The following is a 22,386-nucleotide window of genomic DNA, read 5'->3' as shown; positions in this document are numbered from 1 at the left end:
TTTAGTGTACTCTAATGGTTTTGACAAAGTATGCATAGATGTTAGAAAGAAAAAAAAAACTCCCAATTAATTATTGCAGTTTTTCATAGCTGTGGACACAACTATGATTGAATACATGAAGGGAAGTGTAGAATATTTCTGTGGGTACGCATCACTCCCAGCGAGTCATAGCACCAAACGTTAAGTCCTGAAAGCATTCGTACAGGTTTAGAACATAGTGGAAATGTTAATGTTTATGTTAGGGGAATTGGTAACATTTTGGAAATACTTACCAACCAACCAAAAAGAGTTTGGCATTTGGAAGTCTTTCATAGGCATAGTCTGTAATCAGACCCACAGAAATCAGCAACTCGAGGCCCCTGGCACAAGTGAAATACCTGTAGAGGTTAGCCGGCACTCTTCTTTATTCACCGTGCTGTGGGAACATGATCGTCTTAAATCTTCCGGTCTTACTGATCTTCATCTGTGCAACTTGTTCAGAAATGTTTGTGCTGATTAACACTTACATGTTTTAAATACTGATTTAGCCATTTCTAGCACATATGAAATAGTAATCGCCTCTTAGTTATTTTCTTGCTTTTGAAGCCACCAACTTCCTTATAAATTTCTTCATCACTCGTTATGGTCCTCAAAAATAGCTCTTCAGTTGAAATTGTGGTTTCCTGAGTTTCCTGTACCAGCTAACACATTTCTCCAAGTCTATAACCGTAAGGACTGGTTACCACATACCATGTTTCATAGCAGATGAAAAATCCTTACGTTTTCACTTAATAGTCCCCCGACTAAGTATTTAAGGTAGTCTCTGTGGGAGCTGTTTCCCTACCCCATTAGTATGTGAAGGAGCCAGATCCCTGAGATGTAAATGATAAAAAAGTGGGTTTTATATTTGAAGTTTTAAGTTACCAGCTTTTTTCTTTTATAGCTTAATCATTGAGGTTTTCCAAGATAATATGTATAGAAGGAGAAAGATTTTTATTTCAGAGATTGAAAAAAAGGAATATAACATTTTATAGATTACAGAAAAATGGGGCAATATTTAATTTTTATAATTTTTTATTTCTTAAATCTATCTATGAAGACATGCCTAATTTTTATTACTGCATTAACTGCCTTTAACCTTAAAAGTAAATATTAGTTCCTTTGCTCAGGGCTTAAAAATAATCAGGACTAATTCTCAAGCAAATCTGGCTTACAAAATATTTTATCCTGTTGTCTTTTGTTCAGATTTCTTGGGAACTGGTATGGTGGAGGGGAAAACAAAAGATAAGATTTATTTTAATTTTCTAGAAAGAGCTGCCATTGTTTTCTTTACTGGCAAAGCAGGGAATGAGTGGCAAGGCATTTTCTCTACAAGAACAGTTGTTTGTGATTTGAAGCTCGTGAATCCAATACTGTATCTTCCTTGGGCACATTATTTAAAATGTATATTAAGTCCTTTTCTCTCATGAAAATGGTATGTGTTTAGCCCTGAATGTTCATTCTCTTTTACTTTGAGGAAACCTATTCTGGTTGACTTAAGGCAGACTAGTTTGTTATAAAACTGAACAATTAGGCTTTAAATCAATTTGTATACACTATTAATAGATTATTTCAAACTAGCTTATTTTTTTAATTGAGGTATATTTGATTTACAATATTATATAATTTTCAGGTGTACAATACGGTGACTCACACTTTTTAACGGTTATACTCGATTTAAGTTACTATAAAATATTGGCTGTATTCCGTGCTGTACAATATATCCTTGTAGCTTATTTATTCTATACCTAGTAGTGTGTACCCCTTAATCCTCTACCCCTAGCTTCCCCTTTCTCCTTCCCTCTCCCCACTGGTAACCACTAGTTTGTTCTCTATATCCGTGGGTCTGTTTCCTTTTTTGTTATATTTATTAGTTTGTTTTAATTTTTTAGATTCTACATATAAGTGGTATCACACAGTATTTGCCTTGCTCTGACTTAGTTCACTAAGTATAATATCCTCCAAGTCCATCCATATTGTTGCAAATGGCAAAATTTCATTCTTTATGACTGAGTAATTTTCCATTGTGTACATGTACTGCATCTTCTTAATCCATTCATCTCTTGATGAACAGTTAGGTTGCTTCCATATCCTGGCTATTGTAAATAATGCTGCTATGAACATTAGGGTGCATATATCTTTTTGAGTTAATGTTTTTGTTTCCTTTGGATATATACCCAGGACTGGAACTGCTAGATCATTTGGTAGTTCTATTTTTAGTTTTTTGAGAAACCTCCGTACTGTTTTTCACAGTGGCTGCACCAACTTACATTCCCACCAACAGTGTAGGAGGGTTTTTTCTCCACATCCTTGCCAACATTTGTTATTTGTGTTCTTTTTGATGATAGCCATTCTGACAGGTGTGAAGTGATAGCTAATTGTGGTTTTCATTTGCATTTCTCTGATGATTAGCGATATTGCTCAAGCATCTTTTCATGTGCCTGTTGGTTATCTGTATGTCTTCTTTGGGAAAACGTCTATTCAGGTCTTCTGCCCATTTTTAAAAATCGTGTTGTTTGTTTTTTTGATGCTGAGTTATATGAGCTGTTTATATATTTTGGATATCAACCCCTTATCACTCATAACATTTGCACATATTTTCTCCCATTCAGTAGTTGTCTTTTCGTTTTGTTCATATTTGAAGTCTAGTTCCTTTTTTAAGTCATCTTTAGAAATAGTGATTTCTCTTTCTATACCTATTTTTATGTGCAATTTTTTGTCATAACATGGCTAAATGCAGGTGCACACCTGACTTTCATATTAGTTTGTTCAAGACTGAAAGAAAGCCAGTGTGGCTGAAGCATGAGCGAAGTGGGGGTAAGAGTGGTGTGCGATGAGATGGGTGATCTGTATATCAGATCATATTCAGCTATATGAAGGCCGTGACAAGGAGCTCAGATTTTATTCTAAGTGAGATGGGGGACCATTGAAGTAGGACTGATGTGATGTGATTGAAGTTTTAAAAATATCACCCTGGCTGCTATGGAGAAGAACCATATGGGGCAGGAATAGAAGGGTAGGAACAGAAGAGGCTCTTAACAGTAATCCAGGCTACTGGACCCGCGTAATTGAGGAAACAAGAGAAAAGGGGACAGATTGAGGATGTTTTACAGATAAAAGTTTACAGGACTTGGTGACGCTGAATGTAAGCTCTAAGGGAAAGAAGCATCAGGGACATGCCCAGGCCTGATAGTCAGTTCATGCTACTGCAGTGGCTGCCCTAAGTCTTGAGTGCTTCCTATTCTGATGGGTCAGTGCCTTTGCTGTATCTGATGACCCAAGGTTTGGGGGAAAAACTAGGGAGGAGCAGGTTTACAGGGGAATATCAGAGTTCTGTCCACTTACATACTAGAACATTCCTAGATTGATGAGACTTAAGTGTCTTGATGGAAGTTTTCTGAAATAGTATTCAAATAACAATGAATATGAGTAACATTCCAGATAGAAGCATTTCCATATTGTTGCACGTAACAGACACGAATCTCACCCTTCCCGCAGCTTCTGAACATCTGTCCACTAGTGAATTAGCTAAGTCTTTGTTTGAGAAAGCCTGGAAGGGGTTTTCATATCAGGTTATCTCCAGCTGTTCACTAATGGCACTTTATATGGGAAAACGCTTTGTTTGAGGGGCTGCCCAGAGCGTTACAGGACAGTTAATAGCATCCCCGGCTTACTAGATGCCAGCAGTACCAACTCCCAGTGGTGAAACCAAAAAGGTCTCCAGATACCACCAGATGTCCCTGGGGGGCAAAATCCTCCCCATTTGAGAACCACTGGTTTATAATAAGCAACAGAACTTTCTAGCATGGTGCTGATAGCAACAAAACTAACATCTGTTAGCACTTGTTATAGCTGCTTTATCTTATGATACCAGAACCACTGGACAAATTGGTTAATTTAAAAAATCTGAATTTGAAAATTATTTTTAAAGAGATATAAATGCCTTATATTTGTTTTTAATTTAAATATAAAACCACTTAACAGTTGTTTGATATGAATCTATTGACTGGATTTCCAAGTTGTCATGTCACATGATGCACTTTCTACCATTTTGAGTTTTGTGTATTTTTAAATGGGACAAAAATTTGATTCTGCTTTCATTCTTGCTTTTTATTGATACAGAAGTTTGTCTAGTCTTTTAGATTTCTCACCCATACCTCCTTTAATCACATTTTTGGCTGGAGAGGGGTTGGGGGAACTAGCTTTATTAAGTGTCTGCCAACCTTTCAAATAAAAGCGAAAGTCTTTTACACTCACAGTTGAAGGGCTGCTGAATACTTAAATTACTTAATTACCCTAAGTGCAGCCAACAGGTTCACTGACCATTTCCACTAGATCTCTGCCACTAACAAGCACATGAGGTATTAGAGAGCAGCCTCCGAGCTACAGCCTTCATAAGCCAGTATGCCTCCAGAGCCAGTTTTATCAGGTGGAGATTGGCTAAGAGGTACTGTATGTGCCAGACACTATGTAAAGTACTCTACTTGATTCTCTTTTAATCCTAAACAACATTCCTAAAACACAGATATGTTAATATTTTTGTTTTGCCTTTGAGAATACTGAAACATAAAGGTGGTGTCTTGCACAAGGTTACATAGCTAATAAATAAAATGATCAGGCATTCTAACATATGCTTTACCATTTCATCACAAGTCCAAGGCCATGGGGGTTAATTCTCTATACAGCACTAGGCTCCAGTCTGGTCCATGATCACAGATCACACTTTTGAATCTTCAAAGTGCGTGCTGTGGCTAGAAAATACAGGAGAGCAATATAAATCTATCACTTGAAACAATTCAAAGGATTGATAGTAAAGCATCAATTCCATGTGTGTAGGCTAACCCAAATACTACTTGTATTCATTTCCTATTGCTGTGGTGACAAATTACCACAAACTTAGCAGCTTAAAACAACACAAGTTTATTATCTTACAGTTCTGTAGGTTAGAAGTCCGACAGGTCTCACTGAGCTAAAATCAAAACATTTTTTCTGGAGACTCTAGGGGAAAGAATCCATTTCTTTGCCTTTTCCAGCTTCTAGAGGCCACCATGTTCCTTGGCTTGTGACTCCTGGCTTCTGTCTTCAAAGCCAGTAACACTGTATCTTCCTGACACCTTCCACATCTCCCTCTGACTGAACTTTTCTGCCTCCTCCTCACAGTTTTAAGGACCTTGTGGTTACACTGGGCCCACTTGGATAATGCAGGATAACCTCCCTACCTTAATAAAATGAGGCTTAGAGCTGTGGCACAGCTTTGGACCAGTTTGGTCCTTATCAGTTACTTTAACGGAATCTGTTTTGAATGGGCATTTTCACAAAGTCTGAGACTGAAAGTTTGATTTGTGTGAGAAATCAACATGATTGAATTGCTTAATATATTAAAACTGCCCTCAAAGCCCAGGTAAATGGATCAACTGTGTAATTACAGATAATTATAGATATGTTGGAGTCCTTTAGTATTTTAATAGTTTGAGATGGGTATAATGTCTCACCAAATCCCACACAGGAGGTTCTAACAGAACCCTGCATTTGTTATGGAATGTATTTGATACTACAGTAACCAAATTCAAGATACTGAACAAAAATCAGTAATCTTCATTAAAGCTTTCTATTTAGGACTTCTCCTGAATGTGCTATTTTAAATGACTATGGATGTTAAAGGGATTGTTTCAATTATAACTATTATTCTTTTCTTTTTAAAAAATTTATTTTATTTTTGGCTGCATTGGATCTTCGTTGCTGTGCGCGGGCTTTCTCTAGGTGCGGCGAGCGGCTGTGCAGGCTTCTCCTTGCGGTGGCTTCTCTTGTTGCAGAGCACGGGCTCTAAGCGCACAGGCTTCAGTAGCTGTGGCACATGGGCTCAGTAGTTGTGGCTCACAGCATCTAGAGCGCAGGCTCAGTAGTTGTGGTGCATGGGCTTAGTTGCTCCGCGGCATGTGGGATCTTCCTGAACCAGGGCTGGAACCCGTGTCCCCTGCATTGGCAGGCACATTCTTAACCACTGCACCACCATGGAAGTCCCTTTTCTTTTCTTTTTTTGCGTTATGTTCACCCAGCCTACCTATCCAGACAATGGCTTTATTTCTGACAAGCCTCCCACTGTGGTTGCCCTGAGTGTGGGATAGGCAATGACTTTAACTGTCTTTTGTTTATAAAGGTGATCAGCTCAACAATAAGGAATTTAAAAGGCAGTAATATTAATAACAAACACCAGGGCTTCCCTGGTGGCGCAGTGGTTGAGAGTCCACCTGCCGATGCAGGGGACACGGGTTTGTGCCCCGGTCCGGGAGGATCCCACATGCCGCGGAGCGGCTGGGCCCGTGAGCCATGGCCGCTGAGTGTGCGCGTCCGGGGCCTGTGCTCCGCAACGGGAGAGGCCACAACAGTGAGAGGCCCGCGTACCGCAAAAAAAAAATAATAACAACAAACACCATTTAGTGAATACCTGTGCTTGGCCCTTTATCTCATTTTATCCTCACAATTCTGCAAGGTAGATGGAATCTTTCTACCGAAAAAACAACTGTATGTTAGAGGCTAAGTAACTTGCCAAGCACCACAAAACTCATAAATGTTGGAAGAGATCTGAAGCTCAGTATATCTCATTCTAAATGTTTTTATTCACTAATATATTTTTTAAATTTTGAGTATGTTCTAACATGTTTCCATTTTTAACTTAAACGACTCAGAGACCTTAAGATATCTAAATAGTGAAATTTTGTCATCTTTGGCATAAAATATTTCAAAACTAGCATTTGAATAGTTACGTAAAACAGTAATGAATTATTACATTAAAATCTTTTGCAGAGGTAATCAGGGTAAACAAATTTGACATCCATTTTAAATTTCTTATTGTAGGTAAAAGGTTAATTATTTAAAACTTCAGGTTCCTGAACTTGAACTTGAATCAGCTCCCTGATCTGACAGAAAACAAAGAGGTATCATTTAAAAGATAAATCAGAAGGCATTTAAAATAACTGAGGGAGAACTTGAAAAGTGTGAAAAGTTAAGAATACTCTTCTACATGTTTTAAGTAGTTTTACTATTTTCTGTCATAGGAGATGAGTATGATGTATGTGCCATTTGTTTGGATGAATATGAAGATGGAGACAAGCTCAGAATCCTTCCGTGTTCCCATGGTATGAATAATTACATACTGCTTTGAATTTCTGTATTTGAATTTCTGTATAGAGTAATTTATACTTAGGTTCAGTATTAGAGAGACAGAAGATAGTTATTAGCACACCATAAGCCAGGCCCTGTACTAATCAGTGATCTCATTAAGGGATGGAGCAGTGTTTATAAAAATTTACAAGCTTTTCTTCTCTTGTTCCTATATGATATAGAGATCAAAACATGAATAAACATTAAAAATAACGTTCTCAACTACAGTATACTACCTAAAAGATGTATATTTTGCTTCAACAGCTTATCATTGCAAGTGTGTAGATCCTTGGCTAACTAAAACCAAAAAAACCTGTCCAGTCTGCAAGCAAAAAGTTGTTCCCTCTCAAGGCGATTCAGACTCTGACACAGAGAGCAGTCAAGAAGAAAATGAAGTGTCAGAACATACCCCTTTACTCAGACCTCTGGCTTCTGTCAGCACCCAGTCATTTGGGGCTTTGTCGGAATCCCGCTCACATCAGAACCTGACAGAATCTTCAGACTATGAGGAAGAGGACAATGAAGATACTGACAGTAGTGATGCAGAAAACGAAATTAATGAACATAGTGTTGTGGTCCAACTGCAGCCTGATGGTGAACAGGATTACAACATAGCAAACACTGTTTGACCTTCAGAGGGTATTGGGTTATTTCCCTTTAAAATGTTTATTTAGGGATATAGTTTTTTTGCTCCCTTCAGAGATTTCTGTAGAAATAACTTATTTTTTAGTATTCTACAGGTTAATCAGATTACTGAAACAGGTTTTTTTGATCTGGTATTTATCTGCAGGAGTGTACTTCGTTTCACTAAGAACTAATATAGACTGGTGCTGTAACTCAAGCATCAAATCAGCTCTTTTGGAATGAAATATAGCCAAAACATTTAAAAAAAATCCTCACTATAGCTTACAGTTAAAACCTAGATCACAGTATGCAAATCTTTCATGTTTTTACACACAAGTCAGTGCTGTGGCCACCTAAGCATGAGCTAAGCCAACTCCCATCTCCATAAAGTTACCTAGAGTTGTTGAGCTGGAATATGCTTGTTCTGGTATTTCTGCTATCGTTAGTGAGAGGCGACAAGTTAAGTTAGCATTTTTCTTCCTATCAGCACCACAGAGACTCAAAGCTGTCTTTTTCCTTTCTATTGCCAAGTAGTCTTATCCTGATAGGAACAGTCTATACTAGGGCAGATTGCAAAAGGTTTTTTTTTTTTTTAAGGTTTTTAATACTATAGTGTTATGTATGAACTTGACTTATTGGCTCATGTCTCTGGACTTTACTTACTGAATTTCAGTATCCTTAAGGATTTTGTGTTGTTGTGATCAAAGGAAAAAGAAAATGCTGTATAAAAATACCAGACTTCAGTAACTGTTAAGACTCAGATCATATACCTCTTAATAAAGAGCATCTTATGCTAATTAGCCCTGCTAAACTATGTACAGAGGAAATTGTTCAAGTATTGGATTTGCAAATATTGCTTATCTTTAACAGAACTAATGATGTATTTAAACAATGTATTATGAAAAGCTAAATTATACATTATTGTAACTATGTAGAAAATATAGACTTATGTATAATCAAAATGTTAAGAATTTTTATATGGCCTTGTATGAAGGGAGTTTGAATGTTAATAAACACGTTTTCCACTTTAAGAACTGGCAAATATTTGTTCTGCTATAGTATTACCTACATTAACCGTATTTATATGCACAGCACTTTTTAATGGTATAATGATTAAGATAATTTAGGTTAGATAAATGCACATCACCTTAGAATTTTCTACAAAGGAACTGCTCACAAGCAATTAGGTAATCCCCCCAAAAGTTAAAACTGCAGCCAAAATCATTCCAACAATAGTGTGTATTATGGTACCTTCTTGCAATTATGATACATCCCTTACAGTAGACTGCTGTACAGCCTCGAAAAGGTAAACATCTAGATGTATCTGTATTGACATGGGAAATTGACTGATTGATAGTGAACAAAAGCATATTGGCGAATAGTTACGTATACTAGTTATATTAGCCTTTTGTTGTAAAAAGAAAAATTTTAATACATTTTTTAAAAATGTAATACTATTTGGGGCAATTTCACTTTTTGAATTTTTTTTTAATTCTTATAAGCAACAACAAAAAATGAGTTATTTCCACTTAGGAAAATCAAAAGTTGAATTCTTCATCATACTCCCACGCCCACCCTGCTCCACAGAAATAAAAACACATCTGAGAAACAGTTTTAGTTTACTATGGTAGTTAAGCCAAAGCTATGGAATTTGACACACCTGTATGATCCTAACTTTTCTAAACCTGTTTGGTCATTTGTGTTAATTTCATTTATCCTAAAGTAGGGTGCGAGGACAAAACACTGAGCTCAGTGCCTGGCACATAAATATAAAATAAGTAATAGTTTTTATAATTATTAAAGTAAATAATAATAACATACTATTTTTTTTAAGAGGGAAAACGTTAAAAGTCAGTGTAACGTGTATCAGATGTTCTATTCCCTCACTCTTTAACCCACAGTTCAAATCAAGGACTTGGTTCCTTCAAATTTAAGTTACGAGTTTTTCTGAGGCAAAAATAAAAATTTTTTTGAAACTCCAAACTCTTAGTTGTTAAAAATATATATACTTAACAGCACTGTCTAGGACTGTTACTAGTTCTCTTAATAGTCATTTGAAATCTCTTATAATTTCTCTATGGTATAACTATACAGCTTTTTTAATAAGACACTGAATAAAATTAAAATCCCACTTCTATTAAAAAATATATTCCTAATTTAAAAATTTTCTGATTTTAGAAGTATAGTCACCTGGAAACTTACCTGAGAGAAAAATTTATATTTTGCCTTCAGAAATGCATATGTAAAATACATTATATACTGCATATATTTATCCTATTATATAAAATTCATTGGTGAGCATTTCTTACGTAATTCTTCAATGATTATTTTATCTTTTGGACATACAGTCATTTATTCGACCCATAACCCTGCAAGTTAAATCTTGTAGTTTCCAAGTTTAGTTATTCTAAGTAATGCTGTGGTAGCGACATTCTGCTATACGAATTTATATAGCTCCACTTCCTTAGGTTAAATTCCTAGAACTAAGTACACAAAGCAAAGACGCATGTATATATTTTCATAAGTGTCCTTCAAGTGAAATTGTGGTAAGGGGGCCAATGACTAGTTTCATTCATTATTTTAATGATACAGTTGCCCTCTACCATCTTCTACCCACACCTCCAGCATACACACAGTCCCCTCACCTACTTACTACAGGTTCATTCAGTAAGGGTTTCACAAGTGTGGTCACTGCTTTCTAATTAGTTACCCTAACAGTTCTTTACAACGAAAGTATAAATGTATATATTACCATAAAATCATAAATCATCACAACCCAACCACCAGATTTTCATTTGACCCACCTCCTGTTCCTAACAAGGATCTTGTAACAGGTCAAGAAGTTTTATTGTTGTTTTACAATTCTAAGGTATGCCCAGCTATCAAAGTAGCCCCAAATCCATATCCTCCATATCTTTACATCCCTGTATGGACAATCAAATTCACAATTGACAACACTGTCAAAGAAAAAAAAATGAATTATGCACCAGTATATTTTAAGTAAGGCAAAGAGATTAACTCCCATTCCCTAACCCACCCTTTCTCAAAGGGGTAGCATACAGTTCACTTAAAATGAATCAAGACTTACCTACTGATTGTTTCTAAAGGGACTTCTGGAATCTTCATCTCCAGGGTAGAAATTCAGAGCCCAGAATCTGCATTATAACCAGCTCCCCAGTTTTGCTTAGACCCACCAACTTTTGAACTTGGAGCTTCCGCTTGACAGTTCGTGATAATCATTTATCTGAATAGTATTAAACATATTTACTAAACTTCAGTACATCTCAGGGACCTTACAACATCTGGGATTAAACTATTACCTAGTCATAGTTAACATGTCACTCCAAAGCCAGAAACGGCAAGACATCCCAATTATCTTTTATGCTTTTTAAGGAATGTCTTCCCTTATGTGAGAGTCCCAGCTGGCTGACTTGAGCCTGCCAACATAGCCTCCAAATTGAAAGAAGTCATATGACAGTTCAACACAGAAGAATCCACAATGCAGAAACCCTTCTTGGTATTGGGCCCCTTACTGCTCATTAGCTTTCACATCAAGAGACCAGCAACAAGACAAAAATATTTAATTTCTAGTAGATAAGTCAATTTTTGCCTCATAAGCCTGAAAATGAGCCTGAAATGACTACAAGCCATTTTTAATAAAGCAAAGCCTATTGAAAATAAATTCCCAGGCACTCATTTTATGATAAATACTAAAGGAAATGGAGTAGGCCATCAGCTGAATTTTGTTTTTAATTTTATGCCTGTAGCAGAGTATATTCCCATTGTATCAAAAATCAACTGTAACTGTAAGCTAACAATTTATATAAACAACAGGAGTCTAGAATATTTGGTTGGAATAAATTTATTTCATCTGTCTGTAAACAAGGTGTTTAATAGTTATGGCATTTTTTTAAATGCATATTAAATCAGATGAGTTAGACTGTATCCCAGATGTAACAAAGTGCAGGGAAAGAAATGGACAAATCAGCAACAAGATTTGTTTTTAAATCTGTACATTATCCACAAGGCCCAAACAATAGAAGCAAATACTAGAATGTCCCTAAAGTAGTGCCATTCGAAAGAAACCTTTAAGAGGTCCGTTAAAATCCATCTCACAATAGCAACAGTTCATTTTAACAATAGTATGGCACAGAATACATATGAAAAAAATTCATCACAAGACAGCCAAGTCCACAATAATGCAACTTCATATAAAAACTCAAGCTGCAAATAAAAATTGGTCCTATGAAGAACAAACCGGACACACTCCAGATGGTTATGTTGGGACCCAATGTCCATAATGGCAGCCTTTTACAACTTTACTAAAGAGTAGAGTTGGTGTGCAAAGAAAAAGACAGGAACAAAAGTGTGAGCTATTGCAATGGTGGAATGTCCCTGGGGATTCAATCGGTATGGTTACTGTAAGGTCATGGGAGGAAGTGCCTTTGCTCTTGTTTTGCAGTTGCACTTGGCATTATGTCCTGTAGACACTATGAAAAGAGATTTGTCTTTACTCAAGTGCAACAGCAATACTAAAAGCAAACTACTGCAGCTCTCAATAGCTCATCAACAAAAGGAATATTAATTGGTTAAATAAACCAGGCACTGCATGAAAGAAGATGGAAGCAAACCAAATACCTATGTGCGAAGGGAGGGGGTGGGCAGAGAGGAGTGAAGGAAAGACGCATGCACTTTTTCCTCCCAACCATGCGCTACAAAAGGAAGACTAAATGAGCTAAGTAAATGCTCAAAGTGCTGAAAGACACTGATCAAATTAGAGATTGTACAACCGGCACCTTGCTTAATATTAACTTATTTTAGTAATCAATATCCCATTAATTGCTAAGACAAAGTGATGCCCAACTTGGCATGCCCCCTCCCCCCAAATTTCAAGGTATCATGCAAATCATTACTGTGCTGCAATTACGTTGCCAGATAAGGTTGGTTACATACAGTGGTTAACATACAAATGATCCATTGGGCAAACAGGAATCGTGACATTAGAAAATAGGTAAAGAAAAATTAGCTACCATCTATAGTCTGGTAGCACTGTGACCATAATTGGGGTGGTGATGAAGACGGTTGCTAGGTAGATGGGGAGAGGCTGCTTACACATCAGACCTCCTCAGGTATAAAGCGAGTTCATATGCTTTCTTGTTAAGTGTGCCTCCGTGGACACCTTCCTTTCCCATGACTATAACCAATGCTGGAGTACACAAGGAAACAAAACAAAAGTGAACAGAATTATTTAAGGCGGGGAGGGCAGAAAGAAAGACACCTTTCCCCACCAACAGAGGGATACAAAGGAGACACAGGTTCATACCCCATCACCCTGCATTGCTAATAAAATTTCCAGAATTAAGACTCAAGCTTACAGCTAGGAAAGTTTAAGAGCAATTTTTCCCTAATACTTAACAGTCTGCCTAGCAGCTAGAACCCAGAGTCTCTCAAGTATTTTGCCATTGAGTATGCCTTCTTATTCAATCCGCCTCCATGGACCCCTTCTTTTCCCATTACAAAGACCAAGACTGAAAGAGAAAGAAGAAAAGTGTTTCAAAAGAAGTGTTAATCAAGAGAGTCCCATAAGTTTTAGCAGACAGAACCCCATTAGTAAGTTACATTAAGTTAGTTTTCCATGAACAACGAAGCACTGAAGTCAGCCAGGTCTCCAAAAAGGAGAACTTTCAAACTAATAATGTGCTGAAAACATTGACTATTAACTGTATCTTGGAAGTCCAATCAGTGCAGCTGCAATGCTCTATAAAAATATCTTTACACTAGCTAGGGAAAAAAAAGTGTGATCGTTTATCTTTTTTAATTTTTATTTTATACTGGAGTATAGTTGACTTACAGTGTTGTTTTAGTTTCAGGTGTAGAGCAAATGATTCAGTTATACATATACATACACCTGTTCTTTTGAAGATTCTTTTCCCTTTTTGGTTATTATACTGAGTAGAGTTCCCTGTGCTATACAGTAGGTCCTTGTTGATTATTTATTTTCTATATAGTAGTGTGTATCTCTCAATCCCAAACTCTTAATTTATCCCTCCCTCCGCCACCTTTCCCCTTTGGTAACCATAAGTTTGTTTTCTAAGTCTGTGAGTCTGCTTGTTTTGTAAATAAGTCCTTTATATCATATTTTTTAGATTCCACATATAAGTGATATCATATGATATTTTTCTTTCTCTTACTTCACTTAGTATGATAATCTTTAGGTCCATCCATGTTGCTGCAAATGGCATTATTTCATTCCTTTTAGTGGACATTTATCTTTTATATAGGGCAAAAAACTTCTGACTAGTCTGACAAATACATATTAAACTGGTCCCCAAAAAGTAAACTTAAAAAAAAAAATTAGGTAATTATTTACTTATAAAATTCTCCCCAAATTTAACTGCTTGATTAAGTACCAACTATTAAGTCTTACCAGTGGGGCTAAATGTATCTATTATTTCCAGAGGAAAACCAAGACCGAATTTTAAATAGCATTTTCAGTGCCATTCATAAAAGGACAAATTAAAAGTACCAAAGGCCTGTGCTTACTATATCCTCTGTGTTAGCTTTGTTTTTAATTGAGTCTAAAATCCTAAAATAGATTTACTATTTCCAACAACAGGTTCTTCTATGATGCAGTTCAAAGGTCTATCATGAAAATACTAACGTATGTACATATGTCAGATGTTATATTCACTGCCACTAGATGTCAGTAGTGCTGTATGGTATGAAAACATTCTCGTTTTTATGTCACATGGTTGATGCTTCTTTTTAATATATTTATCTGAGCTCAGGTAATGTTTTAGAGATTTGTCTCCTATTTCACAGTTAACTAATTTTCCTAGAGAGAAATACTCATAAGCATCAACTCACATCAGAACAAGAGTAACCTTTAGGACAGTCACAGGGAGTTGGTAGGACCACTGCAGTAAATTATGGCTCAGAGTAGCTTCAAGTTACTTCCCATGGTAGATGTGGTCTTAAAATTAGACGTGCCAAGTCTGCTATCTGAGGCTACACAAGCCCTCTTTATTTACAAAACATTTACACAGGTTAACACATTTAAATGTATCTGTAAAGCAACTAGATGTCATAATAAACCTCAGTTTTAAAAGTCTTTCAAAAAAGTAGTGAGATTTATTTAGTACAGTAAGAATTTCTGCAATGTTGACAACAGTCAGGAAACACCAGAATTTCTGGACCAGTATATAAATGAAATATAATTTCCTACTTTTTGAATAAATCAGACACACTTAGTGTTTGAAAATATTTTAGTAAGTGGAAAACTTACTTCAAAACCCTCATTCTAATTATTTCTCTCTTCCCCAGCAATGTTTCTAATAGAAATATGAACCAATATTAACTCTTCCTTTTTTATGCTGAATAGTGAATGACTAAAATGTGAGCAAGAAAGGAAGAGATCCAAAGGTCAAAGACCCAAAGGGACTAAAGTAACCAACTTGAATGATTTAACAATCTGAATAACTAACAGTTGAAGAGACAAATTGATTTTTTTAACTTTTTATTTTATATTGTAGTAGTATAGTTGATTAACCATGTTGTGTTAGTTTCAGGTGTACAGCAAAGTGATTCGGTTATCCATATAGAAGAGGCAAATTTAGATGTTCCGTTTACTGAAGTTGAAACTGAAAAGATAATATGAATATTCTATTTGAGAAGAAAGTCAGGATCTCAGAGGTTAGGCTGTGTATGCAGCTGCTGTAGAGGAAGTAAATCTACAGCAGTGCCTCCTTCAGTGCTGGGCAGTTCACAAAAACCACCTTAAGAGCCATTATGGACTCTTCTAACACTTTATTCAAAATGTTAAAGAGGTTGCTTAATCACTTGTAACGTGGCATGCAACTTTCAACCAAAAGGGTGCCTTGCTTACCTCTACCAGCTCTGCCGACGGCAACGTTGTATGTTGGCTCCCCACCTTGACTCTTTGTCCGGATGTCCATTGTGCAGTCACCATCCACGTATAGGCTATCTCTGATCACTGAGCACTTCTTTGCGCCAAGAGTCAAACCATTGGTAAAGAAACCTTCCCGGTCTTTTCCTACAATCATATCTATTTCTACTGGCTGTCCCCCCGCCACCCCCCACCCAGCCCCCAACCAAAAAAAAAAAAAAAAAAAAGGAAAAGAAAAAGAGAGAAAAGAAAAAAGTTGTAGTTAATTCCTTGCGTTGGTATAACGGCAAAGACTGCCAAGTTTGTACTACCACTACAAGACATCCACGTTTCAGCAATGTAAAATCAAGTTTCAGTCTTTTCTAAAAAATTACTTAATCCTACATGCTGACATGTTTTATGTCAGCCAGTTAATTAGATTTCACAGTTAAGAGTGTAGTCTGGTAACGAAGACCAGTCTACGCAAAGAATCTCTAGTTGCTAGTTGACACTAGATAAACTGCAAACTTAAGAGTTATTTATAAACTGTTTCAAGTCAGGTGGTACCTGAAGTACTTACGTAATGGTAAAGATTCTCCTAAAAACTTTCAACAAAAGCTTATCTAACACAATCAGTCACTTTACAGTCATGTAGCATCAAACTTAAAGTTGTTTGAAAGTCTCCTAAAATAACGCCCATGCTTGGCAGACCTGTTCACTTCTCCTCGCTTCAAACAGCTTGTAATATCCCCCATAGTATTCATATGAACTTCAAGCCCTAGACTTCAGCGCATCCCCCAATTCATAGTTCCCTCCTCTCTACTATTCTAGCCGCTTACTCCTTTTTCTCTGCAACTTCCCTTCCCCTACGACAGTAATCAGTTTTCTTTCTGGGCAAACGCAAAGAGGATTCTGTCCGCAGCACTGCAGTAGGCAACGGTAAAAGAACAGAGAAAATGGAGGGAGACTGGGAAAGAAACTGAGGTAGCGACCAGAACCGGAAAGGAGAAAACGTGCATTCTAACATTCCATGAATAAGAAGGAAGGCGTCGCCCCCATCAGAACTGCAGAGTCATAGCAGGCCCCAGCCATTTCCAAGCACACTCCTGCAATCTTCCCGGCCAGACAGCGGGAACTCACACACAAAGACAAGAGGACGGCAGAAAAAAAGTTCATCACCAGATGTCAATTCTCTGTAAGAACTGTAGTCCACTGCGGTTACAGGAAACCTGAAAGTACTCGTATCAAGGATTGAGTTCTACACCGCTAGATCTTAAACCATGTTAAGCAGTACAAGAATAATTAGTAGCACCCATAACAGGGGGCCTGGATTTGGGCGTTTGATAGGAAGGGGGCGTGAAGCTTAAGAAATTAAGAGAATGGTTCTGTATTTGATATAATCGTCACGATTTTAGAAAGAGCCTTGTTTAGAAAGAGGCAAAACAATAAAGCAGCACTGGACGCTTAGTGACAATTATCCCCCAGACATGTGGCAACCGAGTCAAACCACCAAGTCACAAAAAAATCAGGCACCGTGAAGCATAAATCTACATTAGTACCTTTACTACCATCACTAAAGAGGGAGGGACTTGGAGAACTGAAGTGTCCCCTTGGTCTTCGCAGATTACTAAAAGACCCTTTAAACACCCCCTTTTTTAGAGCTATGTTGCGTAACTGGGGATAACGGTGTATCGATGAATCCCCATAGGAGGAGGAGAGAAATCAATGGCAGTTCGCCATCTTGGAGAATTAAAAAAAAAAATCCTATGGAGCCTGAGCTGTAGTCGAGATTCACGAATCCACCTACGTTGTCGGTGTACATTTCTCGCAAGCCTCGGAGGCCTGGACACCGGCAAACCTCCGCCAAGTCGCCGCCAGGATCCCGGGGGCCGGGCAACCGCCGCCTCTCACAGCCCGCGGCGCGGGCGGCGCGCTGTCCCCGGAGCGAGGGGTGGCCCGGCCGCCGGAGGACCCCCGCCCGGGCCCAGCGCGCCCCGGCCCGGCCCCTCCGGTCCCTGCTTCCACCCCGGGACGTACAAAGCGAGCCTCAGGGCTTCCAGGGGACCCAGGAAGACTGAACAAGGGGGAAAAGGCCCCCACCCGCGAGCCGGCGCGTGCCCCCTCCCCCAGCCTCACCCGGACAGGCACTGGGAACGCCGGGGAGCCGGGCCGCCGCCCCCGCCAGTCAGCGCAGCCCCGCAGAGGGGGCGTCCCCGGGCCTCCGGCTCTCCGCCCGCCCGGCAGCCGCATCCTCGGCGCCGACCGCCCCGCACACCTGCCGGCGCGGCCCTCCCGGTGGCCCGGCTCCGGACGGCGGCGCCCCCCACGGCCGGCCCCGCTCGGGTTCGGGTCCCCGGGCCACCGCCGGTCCTCACCGTAATGCTCTGGAAGACGCCCCCGGCTGTGGCTGCCCAGACGTATTTGGCGTCGCAGTAGCCGACAATGGCGGCCTCCTGGCAGCAGCCATCGCACATCAGGTTATCCACGTAGCTCTGCCAACCGGCCATCTTCGAGCCCTTCGCACTGCAGCGGGGACGGCGAGGAGCAGCAGGCGCAGCGGCGGCGGCGGCGGCGGCGGTCGCGGGCGGCGGCGGCGCGGGGGGAGGCGGGGCGGGGGCGGGGAGGAGGCGGCTCTGCGCAGGCACCGACCGCCCCCCTCCCCGAGGAGCTGCGGGGGGAGGACGCGGGGACGGCGGTGAGGGACAAGCTGCGGGGCGCGCCCGGCCTGGCCGCCCTCTCGCCGGCAACCGCGGGACTGACTAACCAACGGCGGGAGGCTGCGGAGCTGCTGTGCCAGCGACTGCAGCCGCGACTGCTCCTGACCGCGGTTCCCTCAGCTCTCCGCCGTTTCGGCGGGGCGTGCGCGAGCGCGTGCGTGCGATCCTTCCGCGGCGCGCCGACTCGGAGGGTCCCGGCGAGGGAGGGGGAGACTGAGCGGGAGGGGCGCGGAGGGATACCGTCCGGGGCAATCACGGCCGCCACGTGCGGGCAGCTAGAACCGGGAACGGCGGGGTCGTTGAGGGTGGCTGAGTTTCGGACCCGAGGCCTGCAGAGAGGGCGTCTCCCTCGTCGCACTCAGCACCCCAGGGACGGCGGATTGTGGGAAGCCTCGGAGTCCCTGCGTCCGGGCTGTGAAACGCCTCTGTTCTGCGTCCGGTGGCTCGGGATGCGGAATCTTGCGCCTAGGTGTCGGATTGCAGAGTTGCCCTGGTGACGGGGATGCGGAACGTTTACTCCTCTTTGTGGTGGGGGCGGGCTGGTAGCAGGGTCGCCCACTCTCATCTTCAGCGTCCCCAGTGGGACCCTCTTCCCTGGACCCCTCTGCCTCTTGACCATAAAGGCTACCGAGCGGGCGCGCTCCGGCAACCTGAAATCAGAGCTGGCGTTCGTGGCTTTCAGGAACATTGCTGAGCTTTGCCGATCTTTCATTATTGTTTCATTTGGGTACCACGGCCTCTCATTGTGCGGATTCTTTGACAGGAAGAACCCCTCCTCCCCTTCCTTAAGGTTGCTTACGTGTGGCTAAATTGCTCGTAAATTGCGAACAAAACAGATAGCAACCTATGTAAAACTATTGGTTGGGAACTGGGAAAGTTACTGGTGGGTCGAAAAAGTCGCTGAATATATAAAGAATTTAAAAATCTAAGAGTTCACTGTATGAACATGGTAATATTTCTGCTCTCGAAGGGTAAAATAATTTCAGGACCCGGATCTCTGAATGGCTTGTATTTACAAGGTAAACCGTGGGTAGAGTCCCTGTGAATCTTGAGTGTTCTTTAGTAACCTCTGGGCGTTATGACTAGACCGGGAACTAGGAGACGTCCAACACTTTAAAGTGAACAAAACGATCTGTCAGTCAAGGGAAGAGAGCGTCTCAAAACGTTGAAAAGTTGATTTTCAACTTTAAAGTTACTGTGTAAGGTCACAGTTTGTGACAGGAGGATTACACAGAAGTAGCTCAGGAAAGAAGACAAAAACGTTGCTAAGCAATCTAATTGGTTCTGAAGTTCTCTGTTTTTTTCTGCAGTTTGCTTTGAAATGTACAACTCCCGCAGGCAAGGGAGGAAAAGCACAGTAAGAGAAACTCCAAGTCTGGCTCCTGTCAGATTGAGACAATGTATTCTCTCATGTTCTGATGATACAGAAAACCTGTGTGGTATAAAATGTGACAAAACGTGTTTCATTTTTGCAGGTGTGCCTGCCACCTGGTTTAGTCACACTTACTGGTTCTTGTTTACTATTCTGCTTTTTTGTGGTAGTTGTTGATGGTTTTAATCCTTCATTCTTACCAGTTTATCAACTTAAAAGTTAATGATACAATGTGCTGATAGCATGAAGTGTCATTGTAGGAATTCATCAAGCTGTACACTTCTTGATTTGTGCTGTTTGTACACGTTATAATTCAATAAACAGTAAAAAAAAAAAAGAAAAATAATAATGATAGTTTGAAATTGACTTATTAATCTACTCTGAAGTTTTTAAGATTCAATTTTTACACTATTATCTTCAATAGCAAAGAGATGCAAATAACGCATTCCATTCTTATTCTTTTATTGTTGTCTTTAAACAGCAAAAGGATTACATTAACTGAATATTCTGGATATCCAAATCTCAAAAGATTCTAAAGCACATTGATTGGGTAAAACATAAGAAGTTAGAATTCCTATCACTATTTTTTAAATATCCTTCAAAATATAACAATATTTTAAAATTACTGTTATACTTTTCCAACATGGTGTTATTTCTTTCCCAGAATTGCACAGTAAAAGTTAATCAACTATGAAAAAAATCTGTATAATAGACTAACTAGGTTTTACGGTTTAGATTTTGAGATGATACATTCAAAGAGAGTCTACTTACTGTCTCTTTTCAGTACTGTAATAAAAAACAATCCTGTGCCTGTTTTCTTTAGGACCAGACTCAGCACGCTGCCTTGTTTTTTATTTGTATACAGTGATCTGTTCCTATCTCCTGTAACTATTGCTTAATTACCACAAAGTGTTTCAAAAGGCATATGTAGAAGTAGAACGCTGAGTTTTAGGAATTGGAAAGTTAAGTCTAAGAGTATCAATAGGAGAAAAAATACCAATTTGTATCTTTCCTTTTTTTCAGAATAACTGATCCCCTACAGTGCTAATAGTGATGTCTGGGCAGAAGCAGAGAAAAATCAAAGCTCTGTTGTTGTTGATACAGATATCCAGATGTAGCTAATAACAATCAGTCGTAGCATATTTAAATGTGGAATGCATTATTATGCATTCTTTGCAAAATCTTTTATTCTTATTTAGGAAAACAGTAACTGTGGTAAAGTAGATTCTTTAATGTATCAGTCAAGGATTGCCTGAGCAATTTAAGTCCATGTGTAAATCATTTGACATTCTAGCAAAATACAAAGAAACAAGAAGTTGTAATTAAGATGTACTCAACCTGATAAACATTGGGGTAAGAACTAAAACTATATAATTAGCCCCAAAACAGTAAAACCCTAATTAACTAAGCCCACCTCAAGTCCTCAATTAACTAAAATTTTGACTTCCATACTTCATTTTTTCTTTTTTGAAAAAATAAGGTGTTTTAATTATAAAAGCAATTGTCACAACAATCAAGAAAGTTTAGAAAATGGAGCAAAATCACCCTTAATGCCACAAGCAATAAACATGTTATCTTTTAAATGTATTTACTCATTGTTTTGTGATTTTCACAGTAAAAAACAAGGAGTACCTACAATTCTGGATTTGTCAATTTTACCCTGAAACTATGAATTTTTGATTTTTATAGCTTAAGGTTATTTAATACAAGTTAAAATTGTTATAGTTTTCTTTCTGATAAATTTAACTTTTAAGTAGTGGCCCTCTTTATCACTAGTACTGTTTTTTGTTGTTGTTGTTTTTGTGTGTGTCTTAAAATCTATTTTGTCAAATATTAAGGTAATTATCCCAGCTCTCTTTTTATTGATATTTATCTATCTTTCCCGTCTCCCTCCCCTTCCCCCTCCCTTTCTTCCCCTCCTCCTTCCCCGCTCCTCCCTTCTGTTCCATCTCTCTCTCTCTCTCTCTCTCTCTCTCTATCTCTCTCACTTTCCCTGTCCTTAAATTTTACATGTCTCTTCACTTAGCTGGATTTTGGCTTTCTGTCTAATAGGCAGTCTAATTTTTTTTTTTTTTTTACTGTACAAAAAACAGTTTTATTAATTACCCCAACTGCACCTCTGTTCATGCTCTAGGTCACACTTGTTTCTCAGATTCGACCCAGGCTCATAGGCAAGCTACCAGATTAGCAAATAGGAGAACTGTTCTGAAAAACAGCAACTGTCAGCTTAAGGCATTACTAACATTGCAGAAGGAAGCAAGGTTACTAGGGAAGTGTGGACACCCCAGGATAATGATTTCTGGGACAGGAAACCCTCTGAAAGGGCCAGTCCATGCTGCTGCTGGGAGATGACACTCTTGCTCTGGGGAACAGGTCGCTCCTTTAAACCCATCCACAACATCACAGACAAAACACTGCCTATTCCTCGAGCTTGCAAGTTAGTTCTATAAAACGCACTCTGTCCCAGAAGCCCCAACACAACCACGGGCCTCTCAGAGCACTCCCTTTGTCAGGTTCAGTTTTTAAAGATGAAGTCACTGCTAGAAGTATGGAGCAAGGGGCAGAGACCCCTGCTGCAATCACATGCTGGATCATTGTCCTCCCAGAGA

At 39.5% G+C, this 22,386-nt stretch overlaps 2 protein-coding genes across 6 annotated transcripts in view; one reads left to right on the top strand and one right to left on the bottom strand.

The window, feature by feature from the left end:
* Positions 1–8,814, top strand: part of RNF13 (ring finger protein 13) — a 214,792-nt gene extending 205,978 nt beyond the window's left edge. For all 4 annotated transcript variants that reach the window (XM_060099540.1, XM_060099539.1, XM_060099541.1 and 1 more), the window contains 2 exons: positions 7,074–7,154; positions 7,444–8,814. In XM_060099540.1, the coding sequence (XP_059955523.1) occupies positions 7,074–7,154; positions 7,444–7,808 (446 nt within the window). In that variant the 3' untranslated portion in view covers positions 7,809–8,814. The remainder of the gene's footprint in view (positions 1–7,073; positions 7,155–7,443) is intronic.
* A 2,833-nt stretch (positions 8,815–11,647) lies between these two features.
* On the bottom strand, positions 11,648–18,572 carry PFN2 (profilin 2). 2 transcript variants are annotated; one of them, XM_060099543.1, is made up of 3 exons: positions 18,064–18,493; positions 15,689–15,881; positions 11,648–13,009 (listed from the first exon to the last, which is right to left on the bottom strand). In XM_060099543.1, exons 1-3 carry the CDS (start codon positions 18,193–18,195, stop codon positions 12,912–12,914), a joined length of 423 nt encoding a protein of 140 aa, XP_059955526.1. In that variant the 5' UTR covers positions 18,196–18,493; the 3' UTR covers positions 11,648–12,911. The 2 variants fall into 2 exon arrangements, with proteins under 2 accessions (XP_059955526.1, XP_059955527.1); XM_060099544.1 differs by lacking the exon at positions 11,648–13,009 and adding an exon at positions 13,016–13,331 and having other exon boundaries at positions 18,064–18,572.
* Positions 18,573–22,386: the final 3,814 nt, after the last annotated feature.

Source organism: Mesoplodon densirostris, chromosome 5 (genome assembly GCF_025265405.1).
Source record: "Mesoplodon densirostris isolate mMesDen1 chromosome 5, mMesDen1 primary haplotype, whole genome shotgun sequence".
NCBI lineage: Eukaryota > Metazoa > Chordata > Mammalia > Artiodactyla > Ziphiidae > Mesoplodon > Mesoplodon densirostris.
The sequence above is the reverse complement of the archived record's forward strand: the minus strand, read 5'-3'. Positions and strand labels throughout refer to the sequence as shown.

Coding starts and splice junctions, on each gene's coding strand:
- PFN2 (XM_060099544.1), bottom strand. CDS start 18,195: ATGGCCGGTTGGCAGAGCTACGTGGATAACCTGATGTGCGATGGCTGC. Junction 15,882..18,063: donor GCGTCTTCCAGAGCATTACG/GTGAGGACCGGC, acceptor GCGGGGGGACAG/CCAGTAGAAATAGATATGAT. Junction 13,332..15,688: donor CGTCGGCAGAGCTGGTAGAG/GTAAGCAAGGCA, acceptor TTTCTCTTTCAG/TCTTGGTCTTTGTAATGGGA.